The sequence below is a fragment of the Dromaius novaehollandiae genome, chromosome 2 (genome assembly GCF_036370855.1).
Source record: "Dromaius novaehollandiae isolate bDroNov1 chromosome 2, bDroNov1.hap1, whole genome shotgun sequence".
In the NCBI taxonomy this organism is placed as follows: Eukaryota; Metazoa; Chordata; class Aves; order Casuariiformes; family Dromaiidae; genus Dromaius; species Dromaius novaehollandiae.
In genome coordinates this window covers 102,405,982-102,429,946 of record NC_088099.1, presented here as the reverse complement: position 1 = coordinate 102,429,946, position 23,965 = coordinate 102,405,982, and the positions used below count along the sequence as shown (strand labels likewise).

General features: G+C 44.5%; 1 protein-coding gene across 3 annotated transcripts in view; it reads left to right on the top strand.

The window, feature by feature from the left end:
* Window positions 1-10,840: 10,840 nt before the first annotated feature.
* Window positions 10,841-23,965, top strand: part of BMP6 (bone morphogenetic protein 6) — a 118,676-nt gene continuing 105,551 nt past the window's right edge. The window contains exon 1 of one of the 3 annotated variants that reach the window (XM_064507063.1): window positions 10,841-11,850. In XM_064507063.1, the coding sequence (XP_064363133.1) occupies window positions 11,415-11,850 (436 nt within the window). In that variant the 5' untranslated portion in view covers window positions 10,841-11,414. The remainder of the gene's footprint in view (window positions 11,851-23,965) is intronic. The other 2 variants (XM_064507062.1, XM_064507064.1) reach the window with 2 other exon arrangements.

Sequence of the window (23,965 nt, the reverse complement as noted above, 5' to 3'; positions counted from 1 at the left end):
AAAAACAGGATTCAGCTCTCAGCTTCCCATTTAATCTTGGAAGAACTATTTCATTCTCTGTTCCTCAGTTCTCCAGGTGCAAATAGGTCTTTCTTCCTCACAGAGTTTTGTAAGCATAATCTCATTAAGTGCTGTCTCATAAGCGTCTAGCGGTGGAAGGTCTCTGCAGGAACTCAGATGGGCACTGTTGAGACCTAAGGTGGGGACATGCTCTGCTGTGCCAGTGCTTCACCTCCAAACAACCGCCCATTTTGGGGGACAGGATATGGCTGAGGGCTTACTGCTTGTAGCTCCTCAGAGCTTCAGTGCCCAAGTGAAGAGTGGGGTAACTTCTCAAGTCACAAAGTGGACACGTGAAAGACAGCACTGATCCTAGAGGCTTATTCTCAGTAACATTGGTTCATCTCAGTGTGTAATTATAATGCAGTTCTGATCTGGAAAGTTGCTGTGGGAGAGCAGACCTTACTCCGTGGATTATACAGAATCCCAACAAGTCTTGGCTGTTCTCTACTTCTGACCATTTTGTAGAGTCAACAAGGTAAAGAGGGAGTGAGCTGGAAACTCCTACTCCTTCTGCAGCACTGGCCCAACAGTTTACTAAATTACAGCTTCTGTACAGTGCTGTTTATGGCAGCAAGTCTACACAAGTGTGTTCAAGAACATAATTTGGAGCAATGATGATGTATTTTCAGTGATGGAAGGCTGTGAAGGAATGGGCCCTGTCTGAGCTGAGAAAGCCAGGCTGCGTTCATAGTGCTGACAAATAACTGGGAAATGAGTATCAGATATCACCCGTGGGAGGAAAATACAGAAGTCAGCTCTGTCATTTTCAGAGTTATTTCTATAAAATGAACTGGTGACTGACACTTTACATAATTTTTCCCTCTTCAAGTATGAAACTGAAAGGCAAATACTAAAAAAATCTTCTAAAGATAGTGCTCATTTGTATAGGGTGTTCCTGGCATCAATCTGATTCAAATGAGGAGTTGATAATACCCATATGCTTTTGTTCTTGGGAAGGATTCCTCTGATTACCGGTGGCACTGTATGACTGCCCAAACTAAGTGATCCCATGGGATTTTTAGATCTCAGTCCACCTGGCCAGCCTGCTGGTTGTCACCTTGCCAAGCAATGTTCCCCACAGCCAAGGTTACTGCTGAACGACCTGGGTAGGGAAATAAATGGGTCTTCATGCGAACCTTTTGATGCTACCACCTTCAAGGCTGCTTTGTGAAGACTAGCATATTATTATAGCATATATCTTTTATGAAGACTAGCAAAAATATTGATCTAGATGCTAGGAATAACATGTCATTTATATTTATGAGATCTTCAGTTTAGGAATTGAATACTTGTTTGCAGCATCCAGCCTAGTGGGGCCTGGAGTCCAAAACTGAGGCCTCTTGGCCCTTTCATGATGCAAACAATAATTTAAAATATACATCTGGCATTGTACGAAGAGAGAACATCCAACATCTGTTACATTCCATTATCTTGCCTTGCTGCTATTAAGCTATTATTAGTATTTAAACTAAATATATCTTCCAGCAGGCTACTAACCATAATACCTCATTCAAGTACCCATTCCTTTTATTGCAACAAACTGTTCTGAACATCACATAAATGAAACTAGAACATCAGCTGATGGACTGCTATCATATTTTATTGATTTATTTTATTTTAAAGGGAGGAAACAGAACTTGCCAAATGTTGTTGTATGGTTTGAAAAAATGAAATGGATTTCCCTATCATTTTGGGTGAGGAAAGTGAACAGAGGCTTTTCTAATGAAGATCAGGTGTAGGCACCTGATGCCAGACCAGCGAAGGCTCATACCTCACTGGTGTATCAGTTTTGTCTTGGGGATGTAGAACTCTGGAATGACTGATTTTTTTTTTTTTTTTTTTTTTTTTGCTGTCGTTTATAATTAATGATCTGCCTCCTCTATCTCTTAAAAGCCGAGTGAAATAAAGACGTCGTAAGAGACTAGAATTACTCTAAGCAAGAAGTTAGCTTAGAAATGTTTCCCTCCCAGGTTGAGCGCTCTGTTTCCACTCACAGGGAATATCTACTCGGCCATTACAAAAACCTGACCAAAACCTCAGGCATCCTTTGGATATGAGTAGTGTTTTTAATTCACATCAGCACAGATCCCAGCTCTTGCCCAAGGGAAGCAGCACCCTTTCCTAGGCTGCTGCTAAGGCTGCTCACAAAGCAGCCCATCCAGGTCACAGCTCCGCAGGTGCTTACCCTGCCTCTGTGCTAGCAATCGCAGGGTGCCCGGGCACCGGGACGGGATCATGTGGACTGTTAAACACAGCGCTCTCGGGCAGTATTTTGGCCTGGGCCAACTCGCACCAGCTCAGATCATTGCCCAGACGGGTGAAGGCCGCAATGGCAGGGCTAGAAAACCTGGGCAGAGCATTAAACTAATGCACCTGCACAGCTTTGGGGGTTTCAACTACTTGGTTCAGAATTACATGGAGTATCTCAAAAGCACCTAGAAGTGACCTTTTGGTTGCTTGTTCCCGAGGCTGCTGTTTGCTGGTCGAGACCCCTGGCACAAACCAGAATAGGCTGTTGAAAGCTGCCTGTGAGTCAGTCTGGTGGCTAAGGGTCAGCAAGGTGCAAAGCCCTTTGTTCTGCCCTCGCTCTGCACTGGGCAGAAAAGAGAAGGCGGCTTCAGCTGTAGCAGCTCCACCTCTACCCAAAACTCCTCTGAGCTGAGGTGTCTTCTAAGTGCAGGTAAGTTACTGCTGCGCACCAGAGGTACCGGGCCCTTTTTTTTAAGCTAGTCTTATTTTCCAGGTGACATAATTTATTTATCATTTTACATTATTTATTATAGAACGGTGCTTGTTAAATATGAAAACAGTGACGATACAACATGTGTTACTCTCTCCACCCTGTGTAAGTTGCCTTTAACATATGAACCAGACCTCTGGGGACACACAGCAGATGGGCTGCCTGGGGGCCTCCCGCAAGGCTGGCAGGGGATGGGGCAGGGAATGGCAGGCATTACCACCTTTTCTGAGCTGTCACCGTGGGTTGGCGTGCATGGTCGCACTGACCTATTTAAGTGAGCTAGCTCGAGAGAGAGCAGGCACCCTGCAAAGCAACAGCCCCAATGCATGGAGGAGCCACATTCCCATGTATAAAATCTTTGCTAGCAGTCTCTAAACACGTCCTGTAGAAAGAAAAAGAAAAGAAGACTCTCTTTTCTGAGTTATCTCATCTTGAACTGCCACGAAAGCTCATTTAACGCGCAATAGCAGCTGCTTCTCTTCCACTTAAACTGATGTATGACTGCTGCTTACCTTAGCTGTTCTCCTGACTTGTTAGCAAAGTGATTATTGCAATGTGTACCTCTTAAAACTAGATGGTAAGATGGTGTTTGATGAACAGCTCATGTCCTTTTTCCTGCTGTTTGAGAACTCTTTTACCTGGAGAAACAAATCTGTAAGTTCATTAGCTATGACAGTAAGTGCAGGCGTTGAAACATATCCTCTTTTAGGGGGTGAGGGAGAGTTTAAAATTGATATTTTGATCATGAAGTATGAAAGAGAAGGATCAGTTATAACATAGTAGGTCATTGAAATTTCCTTAAACTGCTACAGTTCTTCATGTCCAAAAAATGTCTTTATAGACTTGCTGTCATGTCTTGTGTGCATTCCGTTATCTTGGTTTTTCTTAAAAAATGCAAGTGTTTGGGTTGGCACTACAAGAGGTGCCTGTTAAAGAGAATGTGAATGAAACCACATTTGGTTTACTGAATGGTATGTAACCCACAAAGAACTGTAGGAAATGTGTTTTATCCCTGAGAGTTCAAGTTAATCTTTTGATTACGGAGCTCACCACAAGACAGAGAAAACTCAGTGGTGGCTCTGTGGCACTGTACGAGAAGAGGGCAGGCTCCGCTGTTGTGGGAAGCACCAGAGCTGGCCGAGGAAGGGAGAAGGTGCAAAGCTGCCCTTCATGCACCCAGGACAGCTCGCTGCTCACTCTGGTGCGAAACGGCACCTCCTGTCACCTGCGCTGGCTGTCAGGGATGGCGCCATGGGTGTAAGGCTGCATGGTAACAACCAGCCACTGAGCCTAATGCAGCAGGGGATGAAGCCCCAGACTCTTATTTTTGGAGGATGTCTTGGGATAGTCATCTTTAGCCCCACAGCTTTGAAGAATCAGCCCTGCAAGAGAATAGGTGGGCTACAGGCAGCTCAAACACAGCTGCCTCTGAAATGGGATGTTGCTGGGAACGGCATATATATTTCAAAAAACTTAAATCTGTCACTCCCTGCTGTGGCCTCGTGCTACTTGGGTCTATCCCAATTTTATTGAAAAGTGTTGTTGAACAGACGTATTTTATACGCTGGTCAGAGCAGAGCTCATCAGAGTTATTTTACATAAGATTTTAGAAAGCTTTTCTTTTTTTTCTAGTTTTTGTCTCTCCAGGAAGTTTTCCAGTGTCATTCTTGCAATATTTGTTAGCAGTTTTAACAGCTATTCTTTCCTTAATTATTATCATTGGTATTGATTCTTTTTTCCCCCCTGTTTCAAAGCAAAAGGTAATGACCAGACCCCTGTTTCTCAAAAACACCATTTTTCCTTCATTGATATATAGAAGAGTCCTATCAGGGGGAACTCCATCCTTATCACATTAAGACAGAAATTATTCACTAATTCTAGCAACTGGCTAGCACAGATTTCTGCATTGTCTTGGGCATCTTTCTCAAGAAAATATGAAGAGTTAAAATGAAAATCCAGGGGTGCTGGGCATATGGCTTTCTAATGGATAGACCGTTTGTATTAAAATCTTCCTAAACCTGTGAAGTCGAACTCTAATTTGATAACCCACGACACATTCTGGTGTTATAAATGGTATCTGAAACCATTCATGTTGTTCCAACTTTCCAGTGTTTCTTTACTCACTTCCAACAGCATTTATGAGCTCACAGAGTTCACTATCTGAAATATCCATTGGCACAAGGGCAGAAATGGCAGCTTCTGCAAGCTGTGAAAGTTTTCAGTGTTTGAAAGAGGGCTTGCTTTTATTATCCCCTGCTGCATTTGCCAAAGTTAAAAGCTGCACTGACCTAACAGAAGAGCTTTCTACTTCCATGTGGCTCTACTTAAAAAAAAAAATTAATTGCTAAACAAAAACATAGGCCAGAGTTAACGTTAGTAATATGTGCTCATTAATTTAAGCATTAAAACATAAATGTAGAGCAAATAATTGAAAGTGGAGAGCTTGGTAAAGCTCTACACTCAGACTCCCCTTTACCTCTGTATCCTCTCCCAATGTTAACCTGTTATCTAGGGATTTTACATCTGTTCATTGTACTTCATATGAGCTACAGATCATGATCTACCTGTTACACACAGCCTTCCAGTTCATCCTCACGTTATGAGGTACCCAACCCAATACGTAATTTTTTCTGCTCAGTTTGCCAGATGATGTGGCTGGATGAACATCTGCTCACAGCTCCCCAGCTGACAGCAGCAGAGGATTTGTGAGGACTTCTCTTTCTCTCATCATCATTTTACAGCACTGAAGTGGTCTCAGCAAGGCTCCTCTCTAGCTTTTGTAACCCGGAAGAAGTGCAGTTCTTCCTCTGACCTTCCACTCAATGACACCAAGCTCTCCACACAGGCTGGACATGGCCATGGGCCAGCCTGCAGGGGCTGCAGGCCCAAGGCGCCTCGTGTAGTCACCTATTACGCAGCACATATGGGCACATTTGCACAACCAGAGAAGGTGCGATCACTACACAGGTATGCATGCAACTCAGTCTGTGCACATTACAAGTGCAGAGATATGTCTTTGCTACTGCTGTTACCCATGGCAGCTATGATAATGGGGGCCTATTTTGATTAAAATCATACCTTTGCTGTATATAGGTGAAAGGCAGACTCTTACCTCATGTTGGTATATATCTGTCATATATCCTCATATATCAGTCCTTACAAAAGTTTTAGTTACATTAATCTCAATTCTACTTATAAAGAGTAACTACTTTCTAGTTTACTAAGTCTAATTCACAGTCTGTATAGGGCAAATTTCGCTGTTTTCCCTTATATAGTTAATGATACTTTCCTCTGTTTAAAACAGAAGAAAAATACTTGTAGACTATATATATATATATATATATATATATCCGTGTAATATATTTTCTCTAATTCTTTTTGTGGTATTTGTGTTTTATTTTATTTCTACAAGTATTTGTTTTCCCTATATAAGGGAAAACAGTGAAATTTGCTCTATACAGGCTGTGAATTAGACTTAGTAAACTAGAAAATAGTTAAATAAATATATATATAAAATATATAAATATAAATATATAGATATATATAAAATATATAAATATTTTAATTGCCAACATTCAACATTTCAGGTCAATTTCCCTTAATACTGGATACTATTGACTTGAATAAACTTAAAGCTATAATTGTTAGCACATAAGTATATCCCTGATAGGGTGGAGATGGCGGTAGACAGAGCTGGAACAGAGTTGTAATTGTTTGTGAAATGTAAGCTATGACTTACTTTACTTTTAACTGCTTGCTTTTTCAAGGATAGTGGTCCAGTTATGTTATTGAATTAATATTTATTACCATCTTTTTTGAAAATATTTTGATCTGGGAAGTTGTCATTACATATTTTTAGATGAGATTTCTAGGTATAGAAAGTGGTGGTTTGGTATGTGCAAATAAGATGATGTTACTATTTTTCAAATGCCTCTACTTGCAGTGGAGAAAGTAAGTTCATCAAGTGAAAGGAAAAACTTGAGCATTCATAGCAAACACTGTTTTTAGGCTGCCTCAGTGTTTGGACTAAGATTACACTAAACCACTCTTTCCCATTTCACAAGTAGTCCTTGGAAACTAGCACACTAAAATTAGTAGGCATGTTTGCCTTTTCAACCTCTCCAAATGCAGCACTGCAAATACTCCGTTCCAGTTACGTTGTTATTGTACAACGTAAAAGCAAACATTGTTCTTCATGTTATTAATTATAGCTTTTCATGTTTTACTGAATTGTTTTTTTTTTAAAAATATTCTGCCTTTCCTTGGCAATACAAGTGTGGAGTCACTCACCGCAGTGGCAATGTCCTTGATGGCCCCTCAGCCAGAGAGGCTGGGGCACTGGAGTTTGTCCCAGGTGCTTTGGAAAGTCTGCCTCTGGCAATTAAAAGTTTAGCTTTCTGTTTTCAGGGGATACAGAAGGAAGGGAGGAATAATCTGATCACTAGACTAGAAAATTCTACAGCATATGTAAAAGAATAATACTAGTCTTGAATAAATTAAAGGGTTTTTTTTCCTAGGGTTGTGTAGTCCTGGTACCTAGGAAGCTGTACACTTCAGAGTACTGGCAAAAATTTTCCTTATGAATAAAGCTGTGATGGCATATTTAAGCTAAGGCTCTGTGCCTTAAAATAATCAATAACAGCATAGTGATGGGACATCTCGATTTTTACAGTACTATTTTTTTCTGAAAACTTCCAACTTAAGATAAATTACCTCTCTTCCCTTTCAGTGCTTCGCATGCTTGCCTTTTCAGCACAGGAAGAGGGAGGAATTGCTCTCATGACTTGTGTATCAAACAACTCAGAAACCTAATTTGCTTAAATAAGATTACCAAATGATTTGCTAAATGAAGATGACTGAAACCCAAAAGCATCATTTTTAGACTAGAAATAGGTAGCACGGCTGTAATTGCTTACAACCTAAACACTGGTGTTGCCAGAAGAAATGGGCTGCTGTAGTTAATCCTTGCTGGCAACGTGCCGTATCTTGGAGCAGGATTCCTGGGGGTAACAGGTCTGCTCGTGACCATATTTACAATACAGTACGAACATAGCACTGAGCAGGTTTTCTAACACAGGCTGAAACTTGGCTTATGGGCAGAAAATTAAAGAAGCATTTTTCTGGAGGAGGTAGGATACCTGTTTGGATTATTGGGTTCTTTTCAGAGAAAAAGAAAAAAGTCTTTATTGATAACTTGCCTGCAAGGAAAGCTTCCAGAGATAGACACCATTTTTTGCATTTTGCCACCAGATGTCCTTCATGAGCAGGGAAATACGATGACTTGAAAGATGCCCAGAAGCCTGTATCCACAACATTTTTGAAGATATGACAGTGAAAGGAAAGTTTGAGTGAAAGTAAATGTTACCGCAGAGTTCTGGATGGCTTATATGCTACGAAGGCTCCTTGGAAAGTGAAAAATTCTGTCAGTAGCACTACAATATATGTTTAATTAACTCTTAAAACGTGTGTCACAGCCTGCAGCAGTTACATAATACATAGCCTTTATATTCCTCCAGAGAATTAGGTATTCATCTCTCTTCTGACTTCTGAAAATCCTTTGTGGAAACGTCCACTGTCAGATGGCAAGAATATCTCAAATCTGTAGCTGTAGATAACCTCTGTAAGAAGATTTAATTCTTTTAGCCCTCAATGGATTGCTGAGTGATGCAGTGGCTTTTCTAGATCTGATATTAACTGGAATCCTGAGTAAAGCAGTCACATCTACATGTGGGAGGTATTTCCAGGGATATGTAGTCTACATCTCTGGGAAGCACTGCTGAAAAAAGCCAGGGCATTAAGTTAAACCAGCATAACAGTAAGTGCAATGATTTATTCGGGAGGGTGGTTAGTTCCTTATCTAAACGTGGGACTTACCTAAGAATATGGTAACTTAACAGAGAAGGACTGGGAGGTTCATTTGGTGTCCACATCCCCAGACTGCATCCAGCTCAGATGCCCAAATGTTGCCAACTGTTATTACAGCTGCTATTTATTGCAGTAACCCATATGCAAATGGAAATGTTTCAAATATTTTTCTTTAACAGTAAAAATATATAGATGATGATACACATTTGCTACTGATTGTCAGAGAAGCAGAAAAGCATGACAGCTGCCCTGAAGCCTAATGCCGTCAGTTGTTAAACATATACTATCTCTGCTTGACTTCAGGCGGAGCTAGGGACACTTCAGATTGAAGGGTTCACTCTTCAGAGATAACCATATAATGCGACGCTTCCCCCGGTAGCTGTCAAAACAGGCTACAAAGCTTTGCTGGAGCAAGTGACACAAACTACATCTAAGCATCCAAAGAAACTGGAAGGTGAATGTCACAGAAGCAGCTAATTGCTTCCCCGACCTCCTTCACAGTGAGCACCTGCCTGGGAAACCTCCTTTGGCAGCTCTGCGCTGAAATCAGAGCTCCAGCACTATGTCCTCCCCAGCCTCCAAATAACCTCCCTGAAAGCTGCCGTAAAGGCCTTCTTTGCAGGCTTGGGAGGGCTGTGGGAGGGAGCCGGGGCAGCTTTCATGCAGGGCAGCTTTCGCATGGGGCTGTTCTCCTAGGAGCTTTCCCACCATCTCACCCAAGGAGGCGGGTGCTGCTCCCCTTTTCCCTGGGAGCCATCCCGACTCCCCCCATGTAGTCAAACCAGCTCCGTTGCTCTTAGCTGCGAAACGCGGGCGAACAAAAGTTTCCCTAGACATCGCCTTCCCGGCTCCTTACGCAGACCTCTCTCTCAAAGGTGACAGGGTCCAGCACAGTGAACGGAGCATGCTGGATCCACGCTGCCACCTGCACGCTCACTTTTTAAATTCTGAGTATCTGCACAACCAAAAACAGGGAGAGCTGCAGAAGCAACCAGCCTTTCCCTTCCCCATTTTTCCCTCCCACCCCTGAAAGGATGGTGTCTACGCACAAACCTCCTTAGAGATGCACTTTTTCCTTCCCCAAAAAACTTTTAAGTAACTAGTATTATGATGTTCCTTGACTGGTGCAGTTAAAACACCCATCTCCAACCTTACTTTCACTTAAGTAATTGTTCAGGGTAATCTCCACTTCTGAAAATAACATATTCTGTCTTGAATATTCTCAGCTGTGTCTCTGGGAAACTGAATATGAGCTTAATGCCAGATTCTGATTCTAATAAAGTTAATGGAAATTTTGCCAGTGACTTCAAATGGCCCAGATATTCTCAGGGCCAACTCCTACAAAATTATCCCAGTTCAAACCCAGAGCAATTCCACTGATTTCAGTGGGGCTAGCCTGGATTTACTCATCTGACCCGAGCACGATCCATGAAGTCAGAGACCGGCATATGGACGAGCTGCTTCTCGGTCAACCTAACAGCCATTATCGAAGTGTTTTTTCCCCTCCTTTTCTGCAAGAGCTGAAATCAGAACTGATCTAAGACCTTCACTGTAAGAACCAGTCTGTTCTTTTATAGCAGTATAACCTTTTTCACATTGCTCATAGACAAATTGTTACTTCACAGATGAAGGCCGGACGGGGTTACTGGTACTTAGCCTAGCTGCTTACCCAATGCTCTGTGCTGAATTTTGCATGGTATCCTAGGAAAGGATATATAATGCTGTAACCCCTGAGAATGAACCGTGAGGCTCTTTTAGGATGCAGAATAATCATATTTATTTCCATAACAAGGTACATCCTCTAAAAGCCTAGCGGTCAGCAGTAGGAGAGACGTGACGGTTTTGATGGCAAAACTTTTTTTTTTTTAATAAACAGAGAGGTAGGTCTAGTGGTGCCAACGGAGCCGCTCCTCCGGGCGCAAACCCGCCAAGCCCCACGGGCAGCGACCGCTGCAGCAGCGGCGCTCGCCTCGCACCTTCCCCGCCGGCGGGGCCCGACGGGCGGCCGCGGCGGCCCGCGCAACCCGCTCGGCGGGGGCAGGCGGGGGGCTGCCTCCCCTCCGCGCCCCCCATCCCCGCGGCTCGGCGCTGCGCGGGGGCGGCGCGGGGCCGCGCTACCTGCGGCCGGCGCGGGGCCGCGCTCCCCGCCCCGGGAGGAGCGGCCGCCCGCCCCGCCGAGAGGCGGGCGCGCTGGTGATTTGCTTTCCCCTGCCACCAGCCCCTCTCCGGCCAGCCCGCGGGGACCGGGTCTGCAGCCGCAGGAGCCGCCAGCTCCCTCGCAGGGACGGCACGCTCGGGGGAAAGTTTGGCTCTTCTTCCTCCTCCTCCTCCTCCTCCTCTTCCTCCTCCTCCTCCTCCCCCCGCCCCACACGGGCACACGCACCCCGTCGCCCCCTCGGCGCGGCGCCCCCGGGCAGCGCCATGCCGAACTGAGCGGGCCGGGTCGGGCCGAGCAGAGCCGGGTCGCGCCGCGCCGAGCCGAGCCGAGCCGGGCCGGGGCGGGCCGGGGCCGGGGCGGCCCCGCCGCACCTGAGCGGCGGCGGCGGAGGCCGGCGGGCTTGCGGCGCGCTGGGGGCGCCCGGCGCCCCCCGGGCGGCCATGCGGGGCGGCGGGGGGCGGCTGTGAGCCCCTGCGGCCCCGCCGGCCCATGAAGTAGCCCGCGCGGGGCAGGGCTGGAGGGCAGCGGGCCGCCCCCGGGGACAGGAGGGACGCGGGGAGCTCGGCTGCCGCCGCCCGGCCCGGCGCCATGCCGCGGCGGCTGGCCTGGCTGTGCTGCTGCTGCGCGCTGCTGAGCGGCGCCTGCCGCCCCGCGGAGCCCGCGCTGCCCGCGGAGAGCGGCGGCCGCGCGGAGCCGCCGCCCGCCGCCGCCCCGGGCTTCCTCTACCGGCGGCTGAAGTCGCACGAGAAGCGGGAGATGCAGCGGGAGATCCTCTCCGTGCTGGGGCTGCCGCACCGCCCGCGGCCGCTGCCGCGGGAGCCGCCGGCCCCACCGCCGGGGCGGCTCACGGCGGCGCCGCGCTTCATGCTGGACCTCTACCGCGCCCTGGCCGAGGGCGCGGAGGGCGCCGCGGGCGCGGAGCGGCGCGGCCGCCCGCCGCCCGCCACCCCGCCGCCGCTGCCCAGCGCCCAGGACAGCGCCTTCCTCAGCGACGCCGACATGGTCATGAGCTTCGTCAACCTGGGTGAGTGCGGGCTGCGCGGGCGCGCAGCGGCGCCCGCCTTGCGCGGCGGCGCCGCCGCAGGGCCGGGACGCGGGTGCTGCGCGGGCGCGGCGCCCCGCGGCACCCGCGCGAGCTCCGCCGGGCTGGCCGGGGGGCAGCTCTGCGCGGCGGCGGAGCGGGTTTCCCGCCGTCCGCGCAGGTGGCAGCAAGCAAAAACTTCCCCCGGAAAAAAGAAGGAAAACAGCCCCCAAAGCGGAATGAACGAAGGGGGTATATGCTGTGTCGCTGCGGCAGCGGGCAGCGCCCTGCATACGCTGCGGTTTCTGCGCGGCGCGCGGGAGAGCCGCCGGCTGCCGCACGTGGGTGCGCGCAGCGTCCGCGCCGCGGCGGGGTCCAGCGGTGCACAGCTGCCTTTGCAGCTGGAGCGAAGGCTGTCCCGTGTCACTCCATGGCGTCCCCGTTTTTGTTTTTAATTTGTTTTTTGAGGAGGTCTGAGCTAGTCGGGCGGTGCCTGCCTGACTCCGTGTCAGGTACTGGTGTGGCTCAGCCCGGGGACGTGATAGAAACGTGCATCATGTGGGAATCCTGAAATAAGTCCTGTTAGATGTCAGCCTGCTCTTCAAACAAATCGTGTTGGCAGCTCGTTACTAACGTGAAGGGCTCCGGGGTGGGAATTTCAGTGGGAAGGCCATTATGCTATTTACTTGAAGGAGCCCTCAATACTAGACTGCAATTATAAGGAAACAGTGTAATTAGATTCAGTGTAATGTGAAGAATGAAAATATTTCAGTTGGCAAATTGCAGTTCCTTTTTTAGTGAATGCTGGTGAAGTTCAAGCGTCTCGGGAAGACAGCTCACAACTGCGTCATTTCCCACATGATTCTAGAGCTGCACATCAGAACTGTGATATTTGTGCTTGTATTGTTTAAAAAATATGAATTGTCCATTTCATGTGTTTCCTAATACAGAACAATGATATGTCACTGCAGCTGGAAATTTGTCAGAGCTACTACCAGCACTGGTAGATGCATTCAATAACTTTGTCCCAAGTTTTGCTTTAGTACTCGGGGCTGTGTGATTTTTGTACTTGACCAAAATCCCGCAGTAGGTCAGGAGTGCCCCCCCTTGCACTGTCAATGTGTATCCAAGGGTTTGTCTACATTGAAATCAGGATGACTCCAATTCCTGCAGACACAGCTGAGCCACCCTGGGTGCAGAGTGCCTGCAGCAGTCTGGGGCAGCATTGGTATATACTCTCTATTGCCATCATAATCTCAAACTTCTTGTTTAAAATCAGCCCAAGTGTATTTATGTGGGGCTGGTATCTCAGTGCTCTGATGCTTTAGACTGATATATCCCGAAACTGTCCGGCAGTTAAGCCAGTGGTCTGTGGTTAGCTCAGACCCTGAGAAATGTGGAAATACTGTATGGATTTTGAATGCAAAGCACACGTGCTTCTGTTCTCCCTTTTACCGTGCTCCTCCCCCCTCAGCCTCCCCAAACCCGTTTTTTTTTGGACGGGTGCAAAACTCCTGCCGGCGTCTGTCTCTCTTCTTTGCCTTGGGGACGTTCAGGATGTGTACCTGGAGCACAGGAATTTAAGAAGCGCTGTGTCGGCGGTAGTTTTCTGTAAGCAATCCCCGTAGCATGTTTTATTTAAAGGGTGCTGGGATAGGTGCTTGCAAGGTGCTGGGCAGTTCCCAGAGGAGCTGATTTCAGGGAGAAATTTGTGCATGTGGTGTTTTTAGAAGGTGTTTGCCAGCCTGCTTTTTAAAGCACCTGGAAAGCAGTATTAGATAGTAGACCTGAAAGTATTTGTTTGCTTTGAAAATAAAAACATTCAGAAGATTCAAATCAGTTCTAATAGTGTGGATCTAGACACTTATGTAACAACAAGGAAAATTATTCGTGTAATGTAGTAAACTAGCACAGTTGAAACTCTAGTTATGCGTTTCAGGAAGTATGAATCAACTCCAGAAATTTCTCATCGACTTCCAAGTTCCGAGTCATAAGTCATAATGTCATTTAACGTGATTGTTTGTTACCAAACTGTTCGTAGATCAACAGACTGAGACCAAACAACTGTTCTGTTGCTCTCTGTAGCTTGTCTGACATGTGAGGGATTTTTCTGCGTCCTTCACATGTGTATTGATATTTACTTTTCCACTAAATGGTAATTCATGCCCAAAAACTAGAGGAAACCTAAGGCTGTATTGCAATATCTGAACTCAAGGTTCGATGGGTGAAAGCCAGCCTGGACTATGCTCTAGCAAAGTGGCTTGTCATGATATTGTCTAGAAAACACACAGGCACACAAATTGTGGGATCACAGCAGAAAGCGAAGGCTTCCTGTTCTCAAGGACACTGACTGTTCCAGTGAAGCGTGTGCCAAGCAACTGTTAAAACTCACAGTTGAAGTGTCCTTATAAGCAGACACTGCCAGAATTATTTTATTTGGCAATGTCTGCATATGATCAGACCTCCTATAAATAACTTCTGTTCGGTTAGAATCAGCTTCCGAAGAGCCTTCTTTGTCCATGTGCAACCTTAAAGAGTTGGCTTTTCATTACTGAGGTGGCAGCTACCAAAGAAATTTGAGTGATCCTTATTTTTTTTCTTAAAATCAGAGGTGTACAGTGTTATTTCAGTGCAGATAGCATTGAGGATATGTGTGGCCGTATGCACATGCAGTAAGTATATAGATATTCTCAAATGGTCGTGTGTGTGTGTGTGTGTGTGTGTGTGTGTGTGTCTGTGTCTGTGTGTCTGTGTCTGTGTGTGTGTCTGTGTTAAAAAGCTGTGAATGACAGCCACCCACCCTTTTTTCCCTGATGGGTGGGCATTGTGGGCTGCCTTCAGTTTCCTCTATTATTTTTGCTGCAAGAGAGAACCAGGGAAATACTCGAGCTGACGCTTTTCTTTGTGCTTCAAAGCCATCACCTAGATCAGCTTTATGGAGAAATCCTGCTTTGTTCTAAATGTTTACAGATGTTGATGTTCTTTTAAAAGTGCATTTGATTTTTCCAGCCCTATGGCCCAGAAAAAGTCAGTAGCCTGTAGCTGCTGCTGATTTTAAACATACAGTGCTCCAGCCCTTCCTGACGAATATACATAGCTTTTCAATCTGGGGAGACAGTGGATGTTTTTTCTGCCTGGGGAAGGCTATGCTTCTGTATATACTCAGTGCAGAAGTCCTCCTTGTCAAGATGTTGTAGGCTGAGGGATTTGGGTGAGGTGAGGTGAGGTCTCTGGTTACGCGGTCAGTTTAGATACATTGTCCTTGTCTCAGAGATGTGTTCCTGGGAGATGGTTTCTTTAAAAAATTAAAAATAAAAATGGGAGGGGGCACAGAGGGGTGGATATTTTCCAAACACAGGCAGTCGCCATCTTACAGAGAAGACAAGAAAGATCAGTCTTCAAAGAGCAGAATCTGGGATTTGTCTTGCCTACCTAGTGATGTCTGCACTGCGGTATAGTCTAGCAAGGTGTGGGCAATTCCCAGAGCAGCTAATTTCAGGGAAATGTTGAACGTTCAGGATTTTTAGGAGATGTTTAGCACTTTGCCTTATAGAACACCTGGAAAGCGGTACTAGGGAGCAGAAGTAAAAGTGTTTGTTCTTATTGCAAGTGAAAACATGCCTAAGATTCAAACAAGATAATTTGGATAACAAATTTCATTTGTTAAGTTAGACAGCAAAAGAGAATTTGATAGCACAAAAATCCTACCCAAGGTAAGCCCATTTTCTATTATGGACAGATGATCATAAAAGCATCTGTTTTAGGCATTTGCATTAGAATGTAATGATTTGCAACCTACAAGTGTCCGCTTCTTTCCATTTCCCGCACAGGAAGCCTAGATAACTAGCTCAGATATCAGCATCCGTATTTTAGATCTCTCTATTTGAGATTTCTCAGACCAACTAGGGTGCCCGAATTCTGTGTCGAGGGAATGGCTGTATGGAAAGGACTGTGGTGCCAGCATTATGGGCTAGTGTGTATCTTCATGGAAACATTGAATTCCTTTTTGGGAACATCCTTGATCTAAGTGTGGTGCTGGCATGTCTTCTCAGAGTGCTATTTGGAAAATAGCGTTTGTTAGCATTTCCTGTTTGACATCTATTGTACCTCCCCAGTGGCATCAGATAGGGTTATCTCCTCTTTATCTTCTCAGAGTGACCTGGGGTTGGTAGGGAGATCCTTCTTTCAGGGGTGACGCTGGACTGACAGCTAGACTCAAGGAAGTGTCCATATATTTTGCTGCCAAGGCTGTTCTAGTGAGAGATGTATCAAGTGCCAACAATAAATCCCTTCTCTCTAAGTCCAGGGAAATGAGGAAAGAGGAGTCACTACTCAAACCAAACTGTAAACTAGTCCTGGGGGCAGTGACAGATCTAAAGCTTCTGTGATCTAGCTGATCTAGTCTCTTATCCATGCCTTCCTCTCCAGACATCCATGCTGACCTGAAAACGTGTGCTTCCTCTAAGAATAAAACAAGCAATCCAGTGACAGTCTGTGAGGATTTCTGCTATGACCCAAATCTAGGGCTATTAACAGTTGGATAACAGTGCAGAAAAAGTCTAAACTAAAGAAAAAGTCCAGGGCTGAGGATCATAAAAACATGCTTTTGAGTTGCAGTGCCTGATCATCCACATTATTGTGCCTTCTTGTGGCAGAGAAACAGCCTTGATTCACTGTATCTCTATACTTTTGGGTTAAAGTGTTACCCCCCTTTCTGTTGAAAGACCCACAGGTCTCTAGGGAGGATGTAAGGGAAAAGAATGAGGGAAGATCCAGAGGTCTGCCAAGCAGTCCTGAAGATCAAGGACAACTCTGAAAATCATCTGCCTGACTCGAGTTGTGACTGCGTGTAAAACCTCTTGTATCTTAGAATCCCAAAACCCAGCAATCCTCATCCTGTTACAAGACCCCAAATATCTGCCAGAGCAAGAGTGCTCCCTTTCACTGAAAGTGAGCTACTCTGAAGTCAGCGTAGGGCTAGCTGTACAAATGTTCTCTCGCCTGGCCTAAAAAGCGTTAGCTTATGGATGTAGGCTCTTCGTCTTTTTGGCAGCAGTCACCTATCAGATTTTCTTCTAGGAATGATTTTGCGTGAATGTGTGTCAAGCACCTATGTTCAAACAACATGCCTTCACTCTGCATGGCGTTTCATAGGAAGAAAGCAATGCCAGAACACCCCCAGGTTCATTTCTGAAGCAGATGAGTTTATTTTAATCTAAAGCATTTGATCAGCCTACCTGTCTTTTTCTGGTATCATGCTTGGTTTCAGGAGATATGAAATTAGGCAACCAAGATGTATCAGGGAAAATTGCCTGATTATATGGACGGGACCATACCATTCATACTGTCATCCCATCTGTTTATACTCCTGGCCACATGTTGTAAAGGTCAAGACATCTGTTCACAGAGAATAACTGGAGTGTACAATGCTGCGTATCTGACTGTGCTGCCAGCTGGCTGTGTAAAGCCTCGCTCTCTCGGCATGCGAGCAGCATCCTCCACGTGTGTCCAGATCAGGCCAGTATTAGAAATCATGAAGGTGATGATGAGAATGTCTTTACTGACTTCTGCCAAACCTTGTATACTGCGCTACAATGCCAGGAGCGGTCCCAAATATCTGAAGCAGTCTTACATTTGCAGTTCAACTGATGCAGTTCAAGGTCCTGGTTTATGTCATCTTCTTGAAGTCGTCATCGCTGTTTAGTCACCTCCTAAGGGGCAGCTAATTGATGACATGATTAAAGAAAAGGCAAACAGTTAACTGTGGTCCTCGGATGGCTCTCTGCCTGTCATTATTTTTAGAAGTCCTCAGCTCCTTTGGACTATGAACTTGAGGGAAACCACGACTACGGTTATCTTTCTGCCCTTGCACAGGAGCCCTGGAGCACATGTAGCTCCAAGAGAAGCTGCTATTTAAAGTCATTTCCCCGCGCACACATGCAGCCTGACATTGCACAGAAGATGTACATGTGCACCTATAGCAGAGTACTGAAGGACTGCAGCATCTCTGTAAGCAACCAGTACTGTAGTGTAGATCATCGTTCTTCCGGCCACTCTCTGGTGAAATTAATATGTAGAAATACTCGGAAGCGGAATGTGAAATGGTTTGTCAAGTCTTAACTTTCAGTGACCTTCCTCAGCTTGTATTTGTGAGCTGAGGAAGAGAATAAATTGATTCTTATGCACTGTATCATAAATTACACAGGGTCCTCTATGTGGAAGTGCTGTGATTATTGTTAATTTTTATACTGCACTGTCAAAATTAGTGGAGGGCAAAATCGTAAAAGCTGTATATCTAGTAAGAGTGTCATCTGGACACTGCTTTTGGAACCAGATCATGTGGTATTAGGAGACCCATTCTCTATCTTGTGGAAACTTTTCAGAGCTTGAAAATTTATACTGTCTTAAATTTGGATGAAATGTTGAAGTTTTAGTTACAGCAAAAGAAAGTTGTAATTGGAAAAAATTAGTATTGCCAAAGTGGTCTTGATTAATTCAAATCAAATTTTGTATGCACAATAAATGAAAGTTACATTTTGAAATAGAAACCCAGGTATTTTGTTTTAGACATATAAAAGCAACACTTCTTGGTTTTCTTCCTCAAAACAAACAAAAAAAAAGACGAAACCGAGCTGTTTCTTATGTGAAGGTTCTCTTTCAGCAATTTTCTTTTGGGTAAACATTGTTTCACCAGAAAATCGTACAGCCAGCTCTGTCGGGGATGTCTTGCACTAAGCTCCTGCAGGGAGCTCCTGTTGTTGGAGCCCCATGCCTCTGCTTCGGTGATGGTGTGTCCTTGCTGAATCTAACCCAGCACATCACAGTGGTGGCGTTCTCTCTCGTAGTTTTAAATATAAACTTTTAAGTGGTGTTTGTGATTTCAGAGGAAGGAAGGTGGTGTTTAGACTTTCCATGCCATGGAGGCATGATTATTTTTAAGTAATCTTGCATCATGGCTAAGTTGTACAAAGTTACAGAGGAAGGTACAAGTTAGTTACGGCATAAACATTCCCATTGTGTGCTTCTGCTGTTTCTCAACAGTTGCACAGGAACTCTCTTTTAAGGTACAATTGCTACTAATAATTTAGCACTTCTGTTTTACCATTTATATAGTGATGGGCAACAGAGAACGAATAACATTGCCTGAATGGGAAATATTGTTCTCGGGTGAGGGATTTGCATTCATTTTAGCAGGCATCACATCAGAGCTTGGGAGACCACGATTAAGATCCAGAAAGTCTTCCTTTGTGTGCCTGCTTTGAGGATGGCATCCGGTCGAACCTAAGTGCAATGTGTGGAGAAGGAATGGGTATTTCAGCCTGGGGATCACCAGGCTTGTGAAGCTGAGGGTGAGGGGAGATAGCTGTGAACTGCTTCGCAGGCTCTTTCTTACAACCTTTTTTTTTTAATCACAGCCAGAAGAGGAGGAGGAGTGGTGCCCCCCTCCTCCTCCTCCGTGGCTTGCATCCTTCCTCCCTGTTCCTCCCTCCTCCTCCTTGGCTTGCAGCAGGCGTGGGCATCCCTGCATCCCGAGGAGGTGCTCCAGTCCTGCAGGAGCTCTGTGGCCAGATGCTCTGTGCCTGATCAGCGCCCTGCAGGCACCTGGGCGGTCCTGCCGGGCGGGGGGACATGGGGCATGAGGCTCCCCAGTTTCCCACGATGGTGACTTTGGGGGGAGCCCATGGCCATAGCTGCCACCAGGGTGTTACAGGCAAATCCAGCTTAATTAAAGAGACTAGGTGCCCATGGGATTACTGGGGTGTCTAACAAATCATACTGGACTTTGGCATCTAAACCCTATTTCAGATTGGGGGTCTATGTTTCCTTAACTTCCTATTAGTTAGGCTCCCAGACTAAGAGACAGCCATGTAGGGCTGGGTGGGTTTTTTTTCGTTTAGGGTTTTCTTTTTCTTTTTTTGGTGATGGCATGTGATGTTTTTGTTTTGTTTTTAAGGGCACGAAGATTTTGACAGAAGTGCCTGCAGCTCTTTTTTACGTTACAGTGTTCATCATAGCACAATGACTAAATTGAATCAGTGGTAGCAACAGTGGGAATTTTTGGCAAAAAAGTATAATGTAGACAGAGCTGAAGTGTTCTGCTAACTAAAACAGTAGCTGTATTTTAAGAGAGCTAGACATGACTGTTTTGATCCAATGTGGTGTTAATCACAAGAATACATAACTGCTTTCCTATGAACTTTCCCCTTAAAAATATCCAGTGATATCACCTGATGTTTTGCACGAATGCTCGGTATAACCAGAATTTAGAACAGCTGGCTCCATATAAACTTGGACTATTCATAGGTCAAATATTAGTGTATAAATAAAAACATTTTGAAAATGAAAACAGAAGCACAGTATTTGAAATATATTCAGTGTGCAGATGTACTTCATGGCTTGAATAGCTTTACAAATTAACCAAAACAGTGTTAACTCTTGTTCTGCAGAAGTCAAATTTCCCGATTGTAAATGAGAAAGTGTATTTCAAACAGTATTCCAAAGATGTGTTATTCCATGTATTTTAATGGTCTTTTGCAGTAAGAAAGAAGTATGAATCAGCTGTTTGAAGCCCCTTTGTAAATAAGATATATTTAATCAAACCAGACTCTTGCTACTGGCAGGGAGAATCACAATTTCTTTTACCAAGTACAAGTTCTAAAATATGCTATGTTTAAACCATGTATATAAAAATGTTCATGGTGTAGCGTACTATTTCATGCAAGTGCAGATGCAGTATTCTTATCTTGTCATTTACTGCATTACATTCATGTGGCATGTACGGTGAAGATATTAGACACTGTGTTTGCATAAGGGCTAACGGGTGACATAATGTCTATTAAAGCGTGGTCACTTAGCTCCACACGAGGCAACAAGGAGCACTTAAAAAATGAAAACAGATTAAAGCTTGTGGGCTGTGATATTCACAGCCTTGAGGAAAGAGGAGTTGGAGAGAAGGGTCTATAGTTTGTCTGAAACAGAGGTGCGTTGTTGCATCATTGCGTCTCCTGACTGTTACTCCCTGGAGTTTCCAGACCATTTGAGAGATGAATCAGGGAGAATAAAACTGTGAGCAGTCAATCCAAGTCTTCTTAAACAGGAATAAAATCATCCAAATAAGTTGGAAAAAATGTTGAACTGTAGCAAGCACATACAAGACACAAAATACTTGTCTGCCTCTGTCTTTGTAAACTGTGTTACAGAAGTTGTTTAGACATGAACTGTAGCTTAACTTCCGTATTTTTCAAACCTCATAAAAGTATTTATAATAAGAACCTGTATCAGGGAATGAAGAAGCAGTGGGTGCTTTAATTCCACCTAAACTTGGCTGAGGTCACTAGTAATGCACCCAGTCCTTGGTGGCCTATGAAGGGTTAGGGATCAAAATCCTGTGCCAAGCATTTCTCTAGCCAGTATCAAGGAATGCTGAGCTCTGAGATGCAAAGCCAGGCTTTTAAAATATCAATAACAGCCCTGGAAAAGCAGAAAATTTTGAATCTCAGTTATATATGTGAGTGACAGAAGATGTGTGCTTATTTTTAAGTATCAAGTTTATAATGAACTGGCAGGATTGATTTGGTATTGATTCTGGTCATTAAATAAGCTTTTCTCATTGTAGTTAACATGAAGGTTGTGCACAATTTTAATGCAAAGTAGTAGGAGCATAATTGTAAAATTTAAGTCTGATATGTAATTGATATTTGAATATTTATGCAAAGATTTGATCTACAAATACAGAAGGCAGGTGCTTGACTTAAATGATGAAGATTGAAATGTAAGCCCTTCATTTCAGAAAAGCAGCAGTCTCTTTTGCCCAACTAACTGTCATCCTGAGACCGTATTTTGAGCTTGCAGACCCTTTTACTTAATTATTGTAACATCAAAAGTCTTCGACATGAAAGGGACCAAGCAGTGGCTATACAAGATAATGACTTGTTTATAAAAATAATTTAAACAGCATATGAAAAGGATAAACATGCATGTCCTGCCAAAATTCACTGTATGTTCTGCAGGCTTTAGTGATTGTGAATCTCTTGGCTTGCCCTTTCGATTTATTTTTTCACAAAAAAAAAAAAAAAAAAAAAGAGGGAAGGGAGGAAAGAAAAAAGGGAGAAATAAAAAAAGCTCTTGTATTTAAGGAGGTTCCAACTTAGACTATGGGAGATAACTGGAAAGAAAATATATGTTTGTTTAACACAATACAAGAGATATTTTCACTTTGAGATCTGTCTGTGTTTTGTCTCTTGCATGTGATAGTTTTTACACTTTAATGATTGTAACAGCCGTCCCGTCCAAAAATGTTCCATTCTGCAGGATATGGAATGCTCATTACTTATTAGACAATATAAAGATACTACTCTGTCTTTTATCCGAGACCTCGAAACACTTCGTAAATGTTGAAGTCTCCCAACGTGCTCTGACTAATGTAAATCGCTATTATACTCTTTTTCCGAATGGCTAAAATGAGGCTCAGAGTGCATGACTGGACCAGGGCTATGATGAGATCCTCGAAATTCTTACTTCCAGTCCTATGATCTAACTGCTAAACCACACTCCACATTACTCTGTTGGCAGGTATCCAAGTGACTTGTCAACTCAGTGGAACAGTACAATCTTATTCAGTAAAATCAGTGTATCTTCGGGTCGCAATGTTAGTCAGTTGGAGGCTGAGAGTTCTCACTTGACTTACACTTTAGTTCCTTCCCACTTACGAGTCTTTCTCATCAGTACCACAGAACCTGTGTATTCTATTTCCACTCTCTGTTAGGGATATGAGTCCTCAGGCATGCTTAAAAACATTAGGTTAATAACAGTAATCCCTCTGATCTTTGTGGGTACTATCCGAATACAAATATTTGCCAGAAGTCCATTTATATGTACTGTCTACTGTTTGCACAAAGTGATGGGTTTTGCAAAAAAAAGTGACAATTCCTTTTAAGTCTCTGAAATACTATAGGAAGACTTCAGTGCAGTGGGTAGTAGTATGAGTATGTATGTGTATTTATGAGGGGAGTGCTCAGAGAACTGTGAGGGACCAGCCCTGTATTATCTACGGTACAGGGGCTACCTGTCATAACCAGGCCCTGTCAGAAGTCACCATAGTAGCATAAAATAACAGGGGAAACTGTGTACTCGGGGGAAACCAGAGGGCAGTGAATAGAGTATTTTCCCTCGGTGTCTCTTGTATTCTGATTTACAGAGTGAAGCAAATTTTTGATCAAATGTAGCAAGTGGTGGGAAGGGGAGTACAGTATTTCTGAGGCAAAGGGAGGGTTGCAGTCATTCGTGTCGGAGGTGCTAGGCCAGCGGTGGACTTTCAACCTTTCTGAGGCTGGAAAATGTGTCATTTAGCCACAAAAGCAGGAGTACGTTGGTGCCGTGAAAGCAGCATCAGACTGAGCCAGTGTTTGGGCCATCTGTATGCTATATATCCCATAGGAGTACGTGGCACAGGGGCGGAGTCTGTAGGTGGGTTGCCATAGGGCGAGACTTGGCCTCCTAGATTCCCATGCTGGAAGGGAGGCAGTCAGCGACATCTGCCATGAGCTCTTTCTGCTTTTGATGCTTTTCTCAGTGGATTGTGATGTCTGGGGAGCTAAAATTAGGTTTGAATATGGTTCTATTTTTAATATAAATTGGGTGAACTATAGCTTAATCTGTGCTTCTGTTTTTATGCATGCATTGAGGCACAACTCTTGTATATGGGCATAAGCTGGCATGGAAAAAAAACTGAATGGGACACATGGAAGAGGTCACAGGTTAGCACATTTTTAACTACAAATGATTAGAGAGGCTAGTAAAGGTTTGGTTGACTCATGGTAATAGTCATATGGCAGTGAAAGTGGTATGCTTAGGTAAAGCAGTGTCTATGCCGAAGTGACACAAAAGGCAGCTGTTCTTCTAAGTTAAGTTAACTGATGGTTTTGTTAAGAAACCCTGAATAAAAATACGGTGTAATGGCTGAAGTCAGTATAATAACTGCTTTATGTTTCAGGAGCTATTGGAATTGGGTCTGTATGATACTTCTGCTATCACTGATCTCAGTAAAAACAATTTTAAGGGGTCCCAAAACATTCTGTTGCTTCTGGCAGTAGTGGAGCTGGCAGCTGTGATTCACTAA